Source organism: Sycon ciliatum, chromosome 1, assembly GCF_964019385.1.
Source record: "Sycon ciliatum chromosome 1, ocSycCili1.1, whole genome shotgun sequence".
Classification (NCBI taxonomy): Eukaryota; Metazoa; Porifera; class Calcarea; order Leucosolenida; family Sycettidae; genus Sycon; species Sycon ciliatum.
Genome location: NC_088643.1, coordinates 29878374 through 29897475, shown reverse-complemented (window position 1 = coordinate 29897475; position 19102 = coordinate 29878374). Strand labels below are relative to the sequence as shown.

General features: G+C 47.0%; 1 protein-coding gene across 2 annotated transcripts in view; it reads right to left on the bottom strand.

The window, feature by feature from the left end:
• Nucleotides 1-19102, bottom strand: part of LOC135822096 (eukaryotic translation initiation factor 4 gamma 3-like) — a 36603-nt gene continuing 17501 nt past the window's right edge. Inside the window, exons 9-28 of one of the 2 annotated variants that reach the window (XM_065334916.1) lie at nucleotides 18945-19012; nucleotides 17979-18162; nucleotides 17651-17734; nucleotides 16862-16999; nucleotides 16548-16607; nucleotides 16141-16299; nucleotides 15685-15921; nucleotides 13156-13296; nucleotides 12814-12961; nucleotides 12306-12400; nucleotides 12003-12139; nucleotides 10485-10532; nucleotides 8630-8939; nucleotides 8330-8511; nucleotides 5576-5783; nucleotides 4508-4609; nucleotides 4205-4303; nucleotides 3588-3672; nucleotides 2777-2941; nucleotides 1-1531 (exon numbers count right to left, since the gene is read on the bottom strand). In XM_065334916.1, the coding sequence (XP_065190988.1) occupies nucleotides 1353-1531; nucleotides 2777-2941; nucleotides 3588-3672; nucleotides 4205-4303; nucleotides 4508-4609; nucleotides 5576-5783; nucleotides 8330-8511; nucleotides 8630-8939; nucleotides 10485-10532; nucleotides 12003-12139; nucleotides 12306-12400; nucleotides 12814-12961; nucleotides 13156-13296; nucleotides 15685-15921; nucleotides 16141-16299; nucleotides 16548-16607; nucleotides 16862-16999; nucleotides 17651-17734; nucleotides 17979-18162; nucleotides 18945-19012 (2829 nt within the window). In that variant the 3' untranslated portion in view covers nucleotides 1-1352. The remainder of the gene's footprint in view (nucleotides 1532-2776; nucleotides 2942-3587; nucleotides 3673-4204; nucleotides 4304-4507; nucleotides 4610-5575; nucleotides 5784-8329; nucleotides 8512-8629; nucleotides 8940-10484; nucleotides 10533-12002; nucleotides 12140-12305; nucleotides 12401-12813; nucleotides 12962-13155; nucleotides 13297-15684; nucleotides 15922-16140; nucleotides 16300-16547; nucleotides 16608-16861; nucleotides 17000-17650; nucleotides 17735-17978; nucleotides 18163-18944; nucleotides 19013-19102) is intronic. The other variant, XM_065334917.1, reaches the window with a different exon arrangement.

Below are 19102 nucleotides of genomic sequence, written 5' to 3'. Positions count from 1 at the left end.
CACACTTTCCAGAACACAGTTGTTTTTACTACCACAAACACTACGCCACAGTACACAAGACAAAAAAGAAACAGCTGGGAAAGAGAAAAGAGGGAAAACATGGCCCAAGATATGGTTGTAGGAAAGAAGTAGAAATCATTGAGATTGTCGAGTTGCAACTTTCTAATGCCAAAATGCAAAACAAAAAAATTCTGAAAATTAGGGGAAACACCAAAACAATAAACTGAATGCCAAACCAGAGTAGAAAGTGGCAGCAGGCGGGCCTCGCAGGTTAAATAGCAATAGTCAATGTGAGAAGGATGATGGCTGGAGTCGAGCGGAGAGGAGACAACACATTAGAACACTGTCGCCATACAAACATGTCAAACATGATGATCAAATCCAGCATCCAATCACATTGCTTCAGAACAAGGAGATGCCACTTCACAAATAATAGTACCAAATTGTAAAGAAATGCAAATAAAACAAACAGAAGTCGATGATGATATAATGATGATGATGCGTTTGAGCGAGGTGACAATGATTACGACTAGCAGCACACTACAAGACGGCTGATTGCTCCACGACACAAACAGAACGCACACAATCCTGATGATGATCATACATGGTTAGATAGGAGAGTGTGTGTCAACACGGTGGCGGCGGCGGCACTACAACCCCCTCCTCTGCCGTGCAAACAGAAATAAATGAAGAGAGAGAGAAAGAGAGAGAGAGAGAGAGAGAGAGAGAGAGAGAGAGAGAGAAAGAGATGGAGAGAGAGAGAGAGAGAGAGAGAGAGAGAGAGAGAGAGAGAGATGGAGTACATGTTGGCCGGCTTGTCAGAGACCTAATAGTATACACAAATGCGATGAGTCTACACAATTAGGAGATTTGAACAGTTGAACCTCAACAACCAAACAACACCAGACTTGTTCCTTTGGCCAGGCCAGCAAACATGCGCACTAAAGGAAAATAATCGTTGGGTGACATAATTAAAATCGCTAGACAACTCCAAATAATATGAAAGATTCCTCCATCTACAGAGTAGATAATGCAGGAATGAGAGAGGAGATGAGAGAAGTGTGTGTGTGTGTGTGTGTATGTGTGTGTATGTGTGTGTATGTGTGTGTGTGTGTGTGTGTGAGAGAGAGAGAGAGTGTGTGTATGTGCATTGCACTAGCGATGGTCGTCCAAGGTGTGTGGTGTGTGGTGTGTGTAGGTGTGTGTGTGTGTGTAGGTGTGTGTGTGTGTGTAGGTGTGTGTGAGCGAGCGGGCAAAGCATAACAGAACAAAGAAAAAGGGAAAGAGGAAAGGAAGAGAGTTACAAATAGCCGACAAGCTTTGCGGTCGGTTTACGCCTTGCCGACGTCAGTTTATGCCTTGTCGGCACTGCGCAGGAAGTTAATGAACTGCATAACTGACTGAACAGCTACGCCATGGCCTTGTGGAGCGTCTCCAGCCGGGAGCTTCTGCCACATAAAGAAAGCCTCTTCCTCTATAGCATCACACATTGCCTCCACATACAGGGCGTTGAAGATTTCATGAAGAAGACCTGTAACACATGGCACATTATACACCAGGGGTGAATAACATATGCAGAGCATAATAAATATACATCATGTACTTCCTCCACCTAATGAATACAACTCATGAACATCAGTACAGACTCAGCGGAGGACATTTAAGGTTGGTTGCAACTCAGAGTTTCATGCAGCGAGGCAACTATCAGACAACTGCATGTACCGTAAAGTACCTTTGATCCGCCCCCTCTCGAATACCCGCCCCCTGTCGATTTTCTACCTGTGAAGCGATTTCGGCGTATACAACGAAATACGATGTTGAACCAACGCTTGCACTGCTGTACACAATACGTGCCAATCCAGGATGAAAATGTGCGCAATACAGGACATCGAGTCTGATCCTCAACGTTGTTGTACATCGTACTCCACTTCACAGCCTTGATCTAATTCCCGCCCCCTGCCGAAAACACAGCTGGGAAGCGACATGGCGTGGGGGGGGGGGGGGGGCGGATCAACGGTACTTTACGGTATATACTAAGCTCTGTCTATGACATTGAGCACTCTCTGCAGCTCTGGGATCAACAGACTTGTCATCATGAACATCATGTACTTCCTCCACCAAGGCAAACGTTTTGCAGATATCTGACAGCCCTTCCTCTTTATATCTCTGGAAAGCTGAGCTCAAGACCTTTCCAACGATGTGTCGTTTGTGGAGATCGGATGCTCCTTCACAGAGCAACGGAAGTTTGTACACTGGTCTATTTACAGCGACACACGATGCAAACCGAATCGTGTGCATACACGTCATCAGAGAACCGGACTGGGGTTCAGGCGCGTGTATACACGTCATCCGCACGCAGAGGGTTAACGGTCACGTTCTATTACAAAAAAGCACATTCATGATTATGTACAACGGCCTCCTCCACACATGTGAAGGAGCCACTTTAGCCACTTTCGAATGAAGTGTGCTGCTGCCGAGCAGTGAGAGGCAAACAAATTGCACCCTGGCGCACAGTGGATGCCGCCGTCCGATCATCTGTTTTCTTTCTCCTTTCAATCTTCAGGTTTGCTAGCTTGTTCTCCAATCTGGTACGACCACTAACTTCTATTGCTAAAGTTGCGGCACCAGCTATAAGTCGCATGCATATCCAATGCCCCCCCCCCCCCACGCCGTTTCCCACACACACACACAACCAATAAAGAGTAAGAGCAAGCAAGTGCGCCACATAGCTCCACAATCTGAGGAGGAGCTCAAAGCAAGGGTTGCTCACACTCACCCTTAGGATGCTCCAACTTGAAAACCAAGGCTTCAACTGCTAAGACAGCGTACAGCTGACGGGTAACATCAGAATCCAAGTACTTCACCAGGAGCTGTTTTCGCTCGATCAATTGCTTGCTGTCCATCGTGTACTTTGGAGCTATGGAAGCAGCAGCTGCAGCAGCTGACCATGCACACACAGTAAACAATAAAGTACAATACAAACACACACACACACATCAGAATTGGGCAGCAACTGGCTGATATACAGCCATTCAGCACCTGCAAGGAATATCCTAACTGCCCTCGACTAGACAGGATTGATAAGAAGATGATAATAGCAACAATCCTGTGCAGTAGCAGAAGCAGTACTGTGTCAATTAGTAATAGACAGGGTGCGCACAACAGTTCGTAAGATTTGGTTGCAACGGCCCGGAGCAACGGTACTTGTATGAACGTTCTACGGAAAAAAAGTCGAACAACGTTGCAGTCAGCGTATTGCCACTCAGTAATGTACAACACATGCGCTCTGTCATACACCGAACACACGAATGCATGAAAGCCTGTGTGAATGCTTTTTTCGTTGGTGCCTGATGCAACGAACGCTACGAAACTGTGTTATACGCTACCTCTCTACTGTGTCAAGTGCAGTCGCGGCAACTGAAATCCAAACTCGCACTTCACCAATACAGCACGCGACCACACCAGCCTTAAAGAATGGGCAATGCACACATACATATCAGAACTGATCTACTGTACTCATGAGCAGTGAGTAGTAAAATACCGGGAGGTGATACACTTTGGGCTACGGCTGTAGAAATGCAACTCACCAGGCACAACGCTGTGGCTGACCAAAGCGGACACCAGCGCCTGGATGAATGGTTTCCTGCGTTGATCATCACGACTGACATTAGCCTGAGGGCACACGGTGGTACAGAAAAAGGAACAAGGTAAGAACGAGGTAAAAACAGCAGAGACTTGGAGAGATGACAACCATTCAGTACACATACATCTAACAAAGCACAGCTACATGACGTGTACTCTATTCCAGGAACTTCACCAAACTGAGCATGGAATTGACACATTTGCACATGTGCCCTAAGACCCAGTGTAATCTTGCCTAGCTCATCATCATGACTGTGACAAATAGACATAATGACATCTGTGTGTGTGGGCTTTAGTATCAAAGTAATGCATGTTTCCGGGCCGTGCCCTTGTGCACCCCCCCCCCCCCTCCCGCCACCCCACGCACACACACATACAGCTTATTTCTACCAGCACAAACATAGCACAAACAGCACCATCAGTACAAACATAGAAGCACAAAGTCATGTAAGTGGATATGAGAGACAACACAGCATGGTCCAGATGAGCACTATTCACGAGTTAAGTACGCGTTGTATAGAGAAAACACATGCAGTAAGAACAACCAGTGATGACGACTTACAGATATCCAGTCAATGATGGCACTGTCAGGGACACCACCCTCCAACATTGTCTTCACATGTTTGCCAACATCAACACCACCACTCAAGAATTTCAGGCCCTGAGACGAGTTTGCAAGGGACAAAATATGGGAAAGAGAAGATCCCAAGTATTAACAAAAAAACCTACATCAAAATGATCATACACATTTAGACACTGACAGAGACTTGGACAGACAGAAACAAACTGTGCCCAATTACCAAAGCTTCGTGCATGAACAGCTATCAGATGACATCGCAAACAATAAGATCAGATACATGCATACCTTCCTATCCAGGAATTCCTCTTCAGATGGCTCGTGTTGCATCAGCACATCCGACCACAGAAGCTTGGATGTTCGCCAGATTTTTCCGACGGACTCCTCCGACTGAGTGTTAGAAAACAGAAGAGAAAAAGAGACACACGATCTTTGCACAACCCTAAAGTTACTTTTCTTCTTGCAGCCATTTTTGATGCTGAATTAGATAAATTCAGGTGATACAGATGAATTGTCACCATGAATAGTATCTTGCAAGATAATTTTGAACACGCAAAGAAAGGAAAAGTGACAACCAAATTGGGACAAACAAAGTAAACCTGTTTAAAGCTCACAGTGCCCTCCTGCATCATTTGTCTTTGCATATTCAATGGCTATGCACTTTGCCTTCGAAGATCGACAGCCATGCTGAGTAGATGCCATGACGGGGAGGCCGGTCAGTGCAATACTGCAAGTATACCTTATACAGTGCGTATCGGTTATAGCGTGGTCATGTAAAAGAATATACTGCCTACTCTCATGTTTTCATAATCATAACATGGGTTTCAAGTGCACATTTATTCTTACAAACAATTTTATCGTACAGTAGAATATATCGGTCCTAAGAATGGACTTTGTGTAGCGAAACATGCCAGATTAGTACAAAGTATATCGCCTGTAGTAATGACATCCGTCCAATGCAGTTCTGATCTGACTCGCGTTGGGTCGTAGTGCTGCAGGTTCAACTGCTGTGGTCATGGAACTCATGTTGCATAGCCACATGGTAAGCCAATGTGACTATGACCAGCCGCGTACTACATTGCATGTACGGTGATCTTCCTGCCTCTGCGCACATGCACATGATATGTCACACTTGATTTATCGTGTGTAAGAAATATCGGAAATAAGAATAGATAGTCGTTTTTCAAACACCCACACTATAACTGATACCTCCTGTACATCGTAGCACCGCAAGAGCACCCCACGTCATTAAGAGTCATAAATTTATACTAATCGAAGGCTGATTGGTTGTCTACTGGAGTTCAAGACAGGCCTTGTTCTACAGACGTGTCCAACAAAAAAGTGAAACAAACTAACCAATTCTTCGTTGGACTTCATTGCCAGCATAATCTCAGCCATCAGGGTAGCTGCCTTGCACATATCGAGCAGATGACCGGATTGGGAAATCGGTCCAAGCACTGACGGGCTATGAATAGCAATCGGAGCAAGGAAGTTGCCACAATAGCGCCAGAAAAGTGGAATGTCCAAAGAAAGATCCTCGGCTTGCTCAAGGAATGCGTGAACACTACGTAGAGGTGAAGTAAACAAGAAGATACCAAAACAGCAACAAAAAGCAAGGATGGAAGGACAAGAAATAAGGCAACACTCACGTTTATGGGAAGCAAAAATGCTATACACTTACTGTGACTTAGAAGGAGGACACACTTCAGATTAGTCAACAAAATATCAACCTCACATTTACATTAGTCATAAAAAATGTATATTTTTCATCATGAATGCATAAAAAGACAGACATTTGTAGGAACTTCTGGCACAATCTCAGCCGACAACTTGACGTACCCATTAGTAAAACTGCCAGAGAACTTACTACAGGGCTGAAACAATGTTTTCGGTTTAATCGATCATTACAACGAAGCAATTTTGTTTAAGCTTTCGATTACAACACGTGTACAAGATGTCATGTATATGACTGTACTACAATTGAAGTAGTAGGATCCGATAACGCTACGTACATTCAGGGCTCACGGTTGGGATGCCAAAACTCAATTACGTGGGAGGACATCTTGAAATCACCATAGAAATGAGCTCACGCGACCCGAGCTACATGCATGCGACAGTGCGCGGAGCACAACAAGGACTCGAGATTTTGTGAGGAGAGTTGCAGTGACTGAAAAGAAGAAGCAGAACTGAGGAAGACGGAGACCGGCTGGGGACTTGCCGTTCACCGTCGTTGTTATTGTTTCTTTCCGAGCGAGTATGTTGCGAGCAGTGCTGGCCTCGTAAGCCGAAGGCTTCAGACAGTTCGCATGCGGAGTCCTGCGATAAGTAGAAGTCGCGATTTCTGCAGTCTTTGCTGAGAAAGGGATCGACATCTATCTCGTGCGCTGATGCACTGGCGCGCAGGTGAGAGGTAGAGGACACGAGCTCCTTGATGGAATGAAGCAAAGACTCACATCGTGTTCTAGTTCTAGCTCGTTATCTCTGCTCTCAGAGTATGTTGTAAATACACGTGCACGAGTGAAAGAGCCATGCCACGCTGCTGTGAGTAGTGCCGATGGAGAGTTGTGAATTATTCCCGTAGCTATGCAAAAGAAGTTACTTCAGTAACGTCTGGCGCTAGCCAGGGTCCACACAGCTTTAATTCCGTGTTTGTTTGTTTGTGCCATCGGCATGCCTGGCGCTATCCCGTACCGTACCAAAGACAGCTGGCCACAATATTCAAATAGGGCTTTCAAATGCAAGATCATAACGTGAAGCAACTTGGAAGAATGAGCATGTATGCGAAGTGTATCGGGGGATGCATGCAGAGCGATAGTGCGTGTTCGAATCCCAGGTTATGTATTGAAAAAAAATAGGAGAAAGGAATTTTTTTACATCCCTATGCTTTTTTGCCTGGGTCATCAGGGTGGTAGACCATGTATACGGTGTCGTATTACCCTCGAATGCAAAGAGAAAGTTTAATGTAGCCAATCAATGAAAAAAAAACCCATTTCCATCAGTTCTAATAACATGCATGAGCTAGCTAGCCAAAAAAGCATAGCGTAGGGCCCTGAGCTTCAAAGCTCGCTCGTTTGATTTGCCACTCTGTTTCGTTGCAAGAGGACAAATCAAATGGCTTCGCCGTTGTACTGGCCATGTATTTTCGGTTCGCCATAGCTGCTGAAGCACACAGCAGTAGACCGCCGATGAGCGAGATAGCAAACGGTGAATAATATTTCTCGAGTTCGTCAGTCACGGAGGAACATTACAAAAAACGCCTTGCTGGTGCAGTTTCCGCATCTACAACAAATTTGCGTGCGCCCCTGCCGAATTAGCTCGCTTTAAAACAGTATAAGGTAGCACGATATTGGCCAGTTTTGACAATCGACGGCTCAAAATCTTCAGTAGATGCTAAGCTACGGTTTAACCGAAGCGATTTTTTCTAAATAAAGGGATCGCCGTAGAGCATTCACAGACTTTGTGACATCTTCAGTTTCCCAGGGCCAAAATCAAATATTCCATCGGTTGATTCCCTTGTTCACATCTTGCCTGGTTACACACACATTTCCAGTGTCGTACTGTCTACCCGTGCTACCTTATTCCGTTTTGAAGAGGCATGTGTCGCACTGAAAATGCGCTGCGAGATGCCTAGAGTTTGTGTACAAGGGGCGGTCGAGCTGTGGTCGCGTGAGCTGGCCTGAAACAAAATGGCGCCCACGTATTTGTACACAACCGTGAGCCCTGACATTGTAGATCGACAGTGCATGTACTGACTGTCTGCACTGCACCTGCACGTGCATGTGATGTGCCACTGAACTGTGTAGTACGCGGTTCATCTGCATATGTCAACACGGCGTGCTTTGTGCTAGTCTGGCGCGGCAACGCTGTACCTGTTGTTATGTAGTACGTGTATACGGTTGAGTGATCATGTAATCAAGTTAACTTAATAATTATGAAATTGTACTCAGCGTCTCAATTCAAAACCTTGATGGTGCGTTGTGTCAAGTAAGTTGTGCGTAGTATAGGAAGTTCTAGGATGCAGTAATCGATATCATGATCGATAATTGAATCGATACAAGGGTAGGTTAGCCGATATTTGAAAAGTGTAATCGTTTCACCCCTAGAACTTACCCATCTGAGATATGCCTGGCAGTGAAGAGACCCTCGTAATCAGCAGACATCAGCTTGCAAATCAAGCGACCAGTTGTGATTTGCTTGACTGGCTTCTTGTCAACTACATGGTTCAGCCAAGCACTGATGATAGCACTGAAGTGTCCAGGAGACTGCAGCTCTTGCAGACACTCGAATACCTCCTGTACACGATCAGAATACGATAATGCCCAGTTAAGACAAAGGAAGCCATACACACACAGAACCCACAGCCCAAAGGCTGGCAAGTCAATTGCAAACGAATATGGAAAGAATACTAACCTTAATATCATGGATGTCAAAGTACTCGCGCAAGATTGACATACTCTTCTCGACAGCCTTCTCCTCGGAGTACCGGTTGCCAGCACCGGAAGCCGAAGCAGCGGCAGCAGCACCACCCAATTGCGTAGCCTTCTCCTCACTAGGAGATGCATGGCTGGAGCTGGACATGCGTACCAGGGACAGAGCCTCCTCTCTCTCCCTTTCCTTGGCCTTCTGAGCAGATGATCTGCCGCCGGGCTGTTCACGGCTGGAGCTGCCACGGCGGGGTGCACCAGAGCTGCTTGCTCTCGGTTCCGGCCTGCCACCTCGCCTGCCACACGCAAACACACAACATAATACGACACACATCACAATAGCCACGACCATGAAAAACTGATCATGAAAGCCCTTCAAAGCAAAAGAAGAAACAATTTATCCAGGCTGCACTTGGTCTCCATCACATGACTGCTGGTGCAGGCGTTGCTGTAGACAGCACACGTACAAGAAAACCGGCCATATAGTCCAGTGTGATATTGGAAACTAGTTAACATTACACAGACAGTCAAGGAACGCTTACATTTCGAAACAGACAGTAAGATGATTTCACGCCTGACACAGGAGGGTAAAATAGCGTAAAAATACTGCTAGAGTGTCCCACCTTCATTTAAAGCCAGGGAAAGGGAAATCGTATGGCCGAGTGTAACTAAGTTCATGCATGCACAATGTAGGAGCCTGGCTGTACCATACTAGCCGAGTAAGCGTCTGGTTGTACCATCGTAGGGTGACACATGGCCCTGTAGCAGCTCACGGTGTGTGTGTGCGTGTGTGTGTGTGTCTCTCTCTCTCTCTCTGGAACTCCGCCAGACAAGACGATCTACCGACCCGTCTCATGCGTCGCCGAATGGAGTAGCTTGGTCATATGTGCAGAATGGAGGAGGAGCGCACTCCGCATGAGCTGCTGTTTGGCGCCCTCTTGCCAACCCGTGGCATGTGCATGTGGCCCTCGGAAGAGGTGGCGTGAAGCATTGGGAGCGGATGTCCGACGCCTCGGCCTGGGCGATGAGGCATGGTTTGTACTGGCACAGGAGCGCAGTGAATGGCGAGGGGCGTACTCCAGCGTCACTTCATCTGGATCACGCCCGCAACCACGAACACCATGTGCGGTTTGTGGCTGGTCACTGTCAAAGAGTGGTATGGCCCAACACAAGTGCAAAGAGGAGCGCAGCAAGCCAATCGCAGATCAGATTGGGAGCAGGAAATGCCCGGCGTGTAAGAGATGGTTCAGGAGCACCGGAGGCCTCGCTGTCCATAAGTGTCGACACAACGACGATCGCTCTACGTGCCCAGCGGCGGGCCCTTCTTTGTCTGCGCCCAACTCGGTTGCGGCAGTAACGGTGCCGGTGAGGACTCAGCTAGCACTACCCTGCTGCCAGGCTCATTGCAACGCATGTGGCAGGTGTTGCCGATCAAAGAGGGATTTCCAACTCCACAGCTGCACAAAGTATACCAGAACTCTCGTTGGCCGCTAGCCTGCGGAGCGTGCTGCGCACCGTATTCAACCGGCCTACCCCATGTCTGTCGGCCCCTCGTATGAGGGGACATGTGACCGTCTTACGGCAATGTTCAAGATAGGACAGGACAGGTGTGTGTCAACCTCACTGGTGAAGTGAGTAAGGACTTCTGTATGCGTGCAGTGTGTGTACAATGTCCGTGTCCTCACACAGGACTCGCTCATCCGCATCACCTCCCAAACAAGATCACTGAGGGGTCCAGGTGGTGGGATGCTCTCGCAGTACTTTGCGGTACATTAACTGTGACCTTGGCCATTAACCATGTGGACATTTACAATGAATTCATGATCAACCTATGTACTTACGAAGTGGAGCGTGGTGGGTCAGGTGCGCCTGCGGCCAGAGTAGCGTACCTACACATAATACACAAGAATAGGGTTGTGGAATATTATTATTGAATATTGAAAAAGTGATAGCAATGCAGTGGCCAAGAGTTCTGCCACGACAATCCAAACTAATGGTCCCCATCTCCATATTCACCATGGTTATCTAGGCCCTTTACTTAGGCTAATAGGGGATTCACACTCATGGGGAAACCCGAGGTCACGGGACAAGGTAAAAGTTCAGACCTTTGGTCAACCGAGTGGGGCCGTTCACACCCGTGGTCAGTTTCTCCTGGCTGCATGTTTGGCCACGAACTTGTGGCAGGGGTATTTAAAAAATAATCTGTACTAGGTTTGCATTCGCCATGCACGGTTTTCCGATGGGCACTGTCTGAAAATGCAGGCTGCGATGCACTCGTACAACTAGGGTTCAGAGTTCTCGCCAAAGACAAAATCTACGCACGCACGCCGTATAGCCATGTGGAGAGGGAGGGAGAGAGTCTTCAGCTGGCTTCCTGGAATGTTCGCTCTCTGCTGAATGCCTCTGGCCCGATAGAGACGGCTTTCGCTCGCCAAGACAATATTCAAGATTTGAATTTGATGAGAGAAGAATCGATGTCGTTTTGGAGCTGGATCGTCTAGGCTCGGAGTACAGTGATGGCAGAGGCATGAGCTGTGAGTGGAGACGGTTGCTAGAGATGGATGGTGATGCAGGGAGAAGGGTTACGCTGCCTGACGACGCGTGGGAAATTGTTTGATCCTGCAATTTCAGTTCGAGCGCGGGACTTCTAGACGATGTGTCCTCATGGCTGTTTTTTCAACGCTTGGCCTATCGCTGATATCCCTGCGTGGGATGTTCTTCCAGTATACGTCGCACCAGATGTACTACTTTCGCTGTCTTTCTCCTGCTATCTCTCTCTCTCTCTCTGCTTGCTGTTTTTGTTACCATTGTCCCTCATCATACCCATGCTTGGGTGGAGGGCGGCGTGACCCGTTAGGGTAGCTGTCAATACAGTACGCAATCGCGGACGACGTCGTGGCGGAGCGGTTTCCTGGTGGCAGTACTGACTTCTCTCGAGCTCTCTCTTCTACTCTCCCCTGTCTCAGGGGCGGCGTGGCCAATCATTTGGCAGCTATACACCAGGCAAGGTGTGTGTGTGTGTGTGTGTGTGTGTGTGTGTGTGTGTGTGTGTGTGTGTGTGTGTGTGTGTGTGTGTGTGCGTGTGCGTGTGAATCCCCTATAACCTATCCATATTCGAGATGGTTATTTAGGTCCTTTACTTAGGCGAACGTATCCATGCAATCTAATTCTTCAGCAAGAGTGAACTAAGCGAGAACAAACCAATGTGTCTCTTTTTTAGTTGCGTGTAAATCATTCTAGCAACAGACTGAGGACAAAGAAGAGGAAGAGGGTGCAGAACAATTCCCTTCTATTAACGCTACAAAATATCAACAATTGAACAAGAAAACCAGTAGCAGCATGGGCACACACACACGAACCTGTTAGATGGCCTCTCGTCTCTAGAGGTGGCCGCCGCAGTACTACCGCCACTTGAACCACGTCCCCATCCAAAGCTCTTTCCGCCAGGTCCAAGCTGTACTTGGTCTCCATCACGCGACTGCTGGTGCAGGCGTTGCTGTAGACAGGGCACAGACAAGAAAACCGGTCATATAATCCAGTGTGATAGTTAACATTACACAGACAGTCAAGCGAAACAGACAGTAGGATAATTTCATGCCTGACACAGTAGGGAAAGCAGTAGGTTCCGGACTATCCTGCAGGAACACACTCCTAGTACTTACACTGGCACTGGCGAGTTTGTCAGAGTCCAAGGACACGCGAGATGGACGAGCAGGAGCCGACCAGCCATCATTGTCACGACCGCCGCTGCCACGATCTACATGTAGTCACAGAAACATAAAGATATAAACGCCCAAATTTAAGAAAATAACTGGTAAGAATATGTGCTAGGGCACTATCGACCAAATACCAAGGAAATCCTGGTTACACCCTCTGAAAACGCCACATACTATAGAACTGGCAAGGCAGCCAAAGTTAAGAGTAACTGTCCACCACTGTAACTAGATACGTATACAGTCAGAAAGTGCAACAACTATGCACAAAACTGACAGAGCACGGAGACATTCGACCACCTGACACCTGGCTTCAACACATCTCCGTAGCGCTAACCAACTGCCTTCCAACTCGGAAGGTTCAAGGTTAAAGAGAGACCAAAGAGGATTCTTCGAAGTTTGACTCAGTGACAATGCAATGGGAGCCATGCAGTGAATAAAGAAAGTTCTAACTCACTCCTGATGCCAGACTTGCTTCCATGACGAGCAGTCAACTGCGCATTCTGACTTTCAATCTTGGTCTTGAGCTCGGCCTCCTTAGCCTCCTTATGGATCTCAGTGATGGTCTTTGGCTTGTTGTCATCACGTCGCGGCGTCCAGTTGTGCTGCACCCAAGGGAAAAATGACAATTTTTATTCTACCGGTAAATACATGCACAGGGTACAGCAATGGAAAGCCAACACAGAATCCAACACTCCCGGTCTCCCCAAACATCACAAAATACATGTGAGAGATAGGAGAAGCACAGATATATACACAATTCGCCCCCCCCCCCCCTCTCATTCACACACAAGCTTACCTTCCTGAGCTCGATGACGTCTTGGAGCATGAATTTGATGCGGTTGATCAAGCGCCCACCGTCGATAATCTTCTGGATTCGATCGAAGTACTCCGAAATCCGTTTCTGTGCATTCAAAGGACGTTTGAAACCGGCATGTTGCTACACACCAGTGATGATGAAATGTTAGATACAAGGGCAGTGGCAAGTGGCATCGTGTTTACAGTAGCCAGTGCAGGCTAAATTTTATTTTTCAAGGAAACCCTTCGAAAATGGTACCAATCGATTCAGCATGGCATTTTCATTCCTCCTGCAAAGTTTCAGCTGATTTAGAGTCATGACAAGGACGCTATGGCGATTTGAAGATCGAAAAACTTCACTTTTGTTTGTCAAGAAGAAAGACCATGATCGCACACAAATCATACAACCCGTGTGGCACAATGATTTTTGAACGAAGTATTAGTTGATCCGCGGACCCCGTGCTTCGCGCATGCATGCATATGCATACTGCATGCACACACACAGTACAGAGGCGTTTTTGAACGCAGATATGTAGTTCTTCGTCTTCTTCGAAATGTCTTCCAAATGCGTGGTGCGGGTGTTGTTCTCAGCTTCGTCAAGGCAGAATGCAGCTGCATGTGATGCTCCTGTGTGTGTTCATGCATGTTCTCTTTTCGCGTCTCGACATTGTAGCGTCCAGACTCAGCTCGACTGGAGAAGATTGAGGAGACTATGCTTTGATCCACATGGAAAATTGATGAAATTTGGTTATTATCGTCGGGCGCTAAAAAGCGCTGGGGAGCATGGGGCTAAAACTTCGTAGCAGTCATCCCTACCATGACAGGCATCGACTGGTATATGTTCCATTCTGTTCCCAACCACTACGGGTAGTCTGCGAAGCTTTCTTCTTCGCCGATTCTCGGACAGATCGTACGTCTTCGCACTGTATCTCTCGTCTCCCTCAACGGATCAAAACACGGTTTTCGCCAGGACGAACACAAACCCCCAGATTTCGCGGCGGCAACATCTTCGAGTAGGGAAAAGCTAGCAGCTAACCAGGAATCACCAACAAACACGTGTAATACTCAGTGTGATTTGCGACAGCTGTCATTGTGCCGTCGCACCAGGCATGTACCATGCACGGGACTGGAACACGGATGAGTCGTTTTATTACGACAGCCTGCACTAGCTATTTACAGTTCATTCAGAAGAGGGCTGCTGATTTGCTGAACCCCTTGCCCACAGACACTCAAAATTCCCATTTAAAGCATGCAGTCCACCACTTTCAAACATGAATCCCTTCAACTTCCAGCTGAACAGTGTGGCGCATGATCCCATGCAACACACGCTGCTCTCCCATTGGTCATCAATCTGTATCCAAGGGAAACTAGCCGGACAGGATGGCATCTAATGACAGTGGCGAGGCAGGTGGCAATGATGGCCAGGCATATGGTACCAATATCTGATGGTCAGAAGGTACCTCACCCTTTCCCCAGACAAAAAGTAACGTGGCTAAGCAATGAATGTAAACGTATAAATGCACGCAGTGTGCCACACCAATATCAACTACTACAGTCAGACCTCGCTTAACCGCACACATCCGTTTTCCACAAAAATGTCCGGATAGACGAGGGGACCGGATAATCGAACACTGATTATGTTGGATGCATCACGCATGCTGTATATCTGTAACCAGCTATTTTCTTCTGGATGGCGAGGGATCCGGATAAAAGAGGACAGGATAAGCGAGGCCTGACTGTAGTATCATTACAGAGTAATAGCAAGAGTAAGTTAGCTTCCAAGAGTGCGCAACTCTGCACACGGGGTATCCGACGGCGAAAACCCACATCAAGTGATCCAAGCATGATTTGCACTACGTGCAACGAAGGCCAGCTTCCTCACAGTCTGAATATTTGCCACAATCATGCGGGTGACACGCACAATCTGAGTGGGCTTCTGTGAGGGAGTGCTGTTTTTACTACTCTGCTGGTTGCTCAAACGAACACCGGGAACACTACAGCCAGTGACGTAAGGTTTCGCTGTCAGTGGACCCACAGAAGGATACACTCTTGGGAGGTTGCCCTAGCAATAACACACCCGTTCAAATAGAAAGGAAATCCGCACTATACAGCTGAGCAACTAGTGAATGCTCATGAGCGTCCAGAACACTGCTTCCAGGATTATAAATACACCAGGCAACTAGCTAAAGACATCACCACTAAGCAATATACCATCACAAGATAACACAGGATAACACAACATCGTGCTTTTTGAAAAGGTAGCAAAGACCCACAGTTTCATTTCAGCACAAGTACAAAACGTAGAAGTGACTTGGGTATCTAAGGGTGGGAAGAGCGGCTGACGCCCAGGAAAATAGCCTAGCACCAGGACAGGATGGCAAAAGGAAGCGAGCAGTACTAGTACAAGTACAGGTACGAGTACAGGTACCTACCAGAAATACCCTTGTCTAGAAGGAGCACACAGCATGCTTCTGGTATTCCTCTCCGAATGCAGAGGCACGTGACAGGAGAATAATGAAAATGAACTTACCGTGGCTTTCTCATGATCCAAGTCTTTGCCGACAGTAGATAGAAGATTGCAGAGCGCTTCTAGAGACTCGTCATCCGAGGCACGCAGCAGCTTGACAATGCACTCGTGCATGATTGGCTCAGTTAGAATCTTGAGTTTGAACAGCTCACCAATGAAGCGGATGTTACCAAGGGACCTGCGCTTAGCGCTGGCTAGAGCATCCTCGAGCTCCAGCTTCTCACAGATCAACTCCTTGTTCTACAAACAAATCAGGCGAAGAACACAAGCAGCAACAGCAGCAGGAGGACAGTTAAACCCACTGCATGCACAATGCCACTAATCCTCACTACAAACAAAAGCAGGGCCCAAACCGTGAGCTTGTGATAACGGCCAGCATACAGCAAAGCAGCAGCAACAAATGGCAGAGAAAGCCCCTTGGTACATGCTCTGCATAACTACCATCTTGGAAGCACTCACATCTGGTGTTTTCTCCAACTGCTCCTTCAGCAACACGACCTTCTCCGCTTTCTTGTCATTAGCCTTGTCCTGCTCGAATACAGCCTGACAGCGTGTGAGCAGCTTCTTGCGGAAAGACACTGTTGAGTTTTCAGTTTCATCGCTGACTGGAACTTTGATCTGAGGCACCCACACACACACACACAAGACAGAAATGGGCCAAGGAAGCACGAAGATCCCAGTAGACTAAGGAGAAGCTACTCTAACGCAGCCAGTACCACACACTTCATTGGAGTAAAACAAACTTTGTCAGCGGATAGCCAACTGCTGGATTACACCAGGTTGTTCTGTACAGAATGAGAGTGATGATGTGACTGGAACAGCAGCAGCAGTGAACCATTGATACCATAATATAGACTGCCACTTACCGTGAGCATGTGCCGGCAAAGTGATGCATACGATGGACTGAATTTAGGCTCGGACAGAGACTAATACAGAAAAGAAGCAAACCATTGTAAATTACATGTCAGTTCACATACTCCATAACAAAGCTGGCATTACTGCAGGATGCAAGCACCAGCGACACCAAATAAACCTTTTGCACGTAAAGATATTCTGTGGAATTCCTTATTTTTTAACACACAATCACATACTGATATTACACAGTCTTACGCATACAAAGGCACAATAAAACTAAAAGTTAAATAATTTTCTTGGAGATAGAAAACTAAAAGTGACAAACCTTTTCAAAGATCAATTCAATGACCAAGGTAAGCCTCTCCTCGGTATCGATGACCAATCCCTTGATTTTCTCAGCGATGGTCTCAAATTTCTCCGGCGTCAGCTTGTTCAAGAAGCCACGGAAAGCACGAGACAATGCCTGCAAGTAGTAAGGAAGATCAGAAATCAGAGACAAGGAAGGGTTGATATACCCACCGTTCATAGAAGATGACCACGCTTTCAAGGTGCCTAGTTGAAAGTTTGCCCGGCTTACCCTGTGTTCTGAGTGGCCACAAGTAAATCTAACACAAGTTCGGTGGCGAGACAAGGAGTTTAAATATTAAATAATCAAGTTTAGAGCTACATATCTTCCAAGAGTTATTGCAATGATCAAGCCCAACTAAAGTCAAACTCGTTCCTTCTGTCATTTTTATCTGATTGTTCGTGTGCGTTAAGGTGGTGGCTGGGGTGATGCTACTTTTTAGGGGCAGCAAGACTTGAAGGGTGCTTGGATTGTACTCATCAACTTTGACATCAACATCTGATAAGTGTCCCAATAAAACTGTTGCCGTCAGTCTCACCATTTCGAATTGAATTGTCATTTTCTGAGCACCCCCACCACGTGAATGGGCTCCCCTTACCATAGCGAAGGCTTGGTCATAGTTTCTCCAGACATGCATACGAACGGTAGTTTCGTGAGAGTATTAGCAGACTAAGCACCAAATACACTAATTCTGCACAACAGGGTACACACTTCCCCAGGGTATGCGGCCACAGAAAAGTAGTCACATTATAAACCAGTAAACCATACCTCCGTAGCTTTTTCCCCGTCTGAAGCATCAGCCTTGCGCTGAGTGGAACGCACCCAACGATTCTCGGAGTTTTTAAGTGGCTCCTGGACAGAAAAATAAAAAAAGTTGAAGTCAGAAGCGAATACACACAATGGAAGCGATTGGGTTCTCAAACTTTGGCTAGTAACAGCGTTTGACTTCTAGTAGCCAATGCGTTGCATGTTGGCTTGAATTCCCCATGAAAAGACCCTTGTAAGAAACTGAACGGAACGTTCCGATTGAAGGATTTGCGTTGGTTTCGCAATTCCCCCATGGCAATACATATGAGGTACATTGGCTGTTGCTTACCTCTTTCTGAGTGAGTTGAATGACACGGGCTGGTGGCGCTCTTCCTCCGCTACCGCTTTGGCTTGGACGCGATTGTCTACGCGCGCCACCACCACCAGATGGTCCAGGACCACGGCCCATGGCTCCACCACCATTAGAACCAACAGTGTTCTGCAAGTAGCCTGGCAAGAAGGTGTTATTGCCACTGCACAAAGAAGCATGAATGTACATACCAAACAACATAGATACGCAAGAGACCCAGACCCAGTGACTTATTTCGTAAGAAACAAACGAGTCCTTGAAGCTCTCTACAGTCCATTCAGAAAAAGATGGGCTCTGGCTCTGGCGAGCTCCCGTATTTGGCGATTTTTCGTGATTTCATTGTACACAGTGCAGTGCTGCGAAATTTGAACTTTGAAAAAGAGTCCAAAAAGGGTACCTGAACTGGGGCTCGAACCCCACAATGCACTGTTGCAGGCAGGGTCAAACGGCCTGGATTTTGATGGTTTTTTCTAATTCAATGCTTCTGGGGCAAAACCTGGCCGATATCCTATTCTTGTTATGGCTTGCTTTTTGGACAAATAGACTTCAGAAACATAATTGGAAGAGGATTCCATAGGGGATTGCAGAAAAAAATTCTAAAAAAACTCAAAGTTTGACCCATTTATGGCCAAAAGCTAGAAGTTCATCTTTTTCTGAATGGACTGTAGTGATGTTGCGTGCCCAAAATTCCAACAATGGTTTGGATAAGAATGGCCAGGCTGGACTGTCATGAAAATAAATTGAAAAAAGCATGCAAGACTACGGTTGCACGGGCGCTTGTTTGAGCAGATGAGAATATGAACGAGAAGAGGCTGAAATTGAAACAACACCAGCGGGTCCAGGCTGGAGTGATTCAACTCCTGCTCTTGGAACCTGACACTACTGGCGTTGACCAGTCTCCCTCGCCGCTGTACAGCTTGGACAACTATAAAGAAATATGCTTACCCTCCATAGCCACCACCACCACCACCACCTCCTCCTCCAAAGTTACCTCTGGGGTCACTGCGTGGTTTCTGCAGGGCAACAACGTAATTATATAGCAATTAGTACGGTATCTTAGGACACACGACCAATAAGCTGCCTCTGCTGGCATTAGCTAGCCA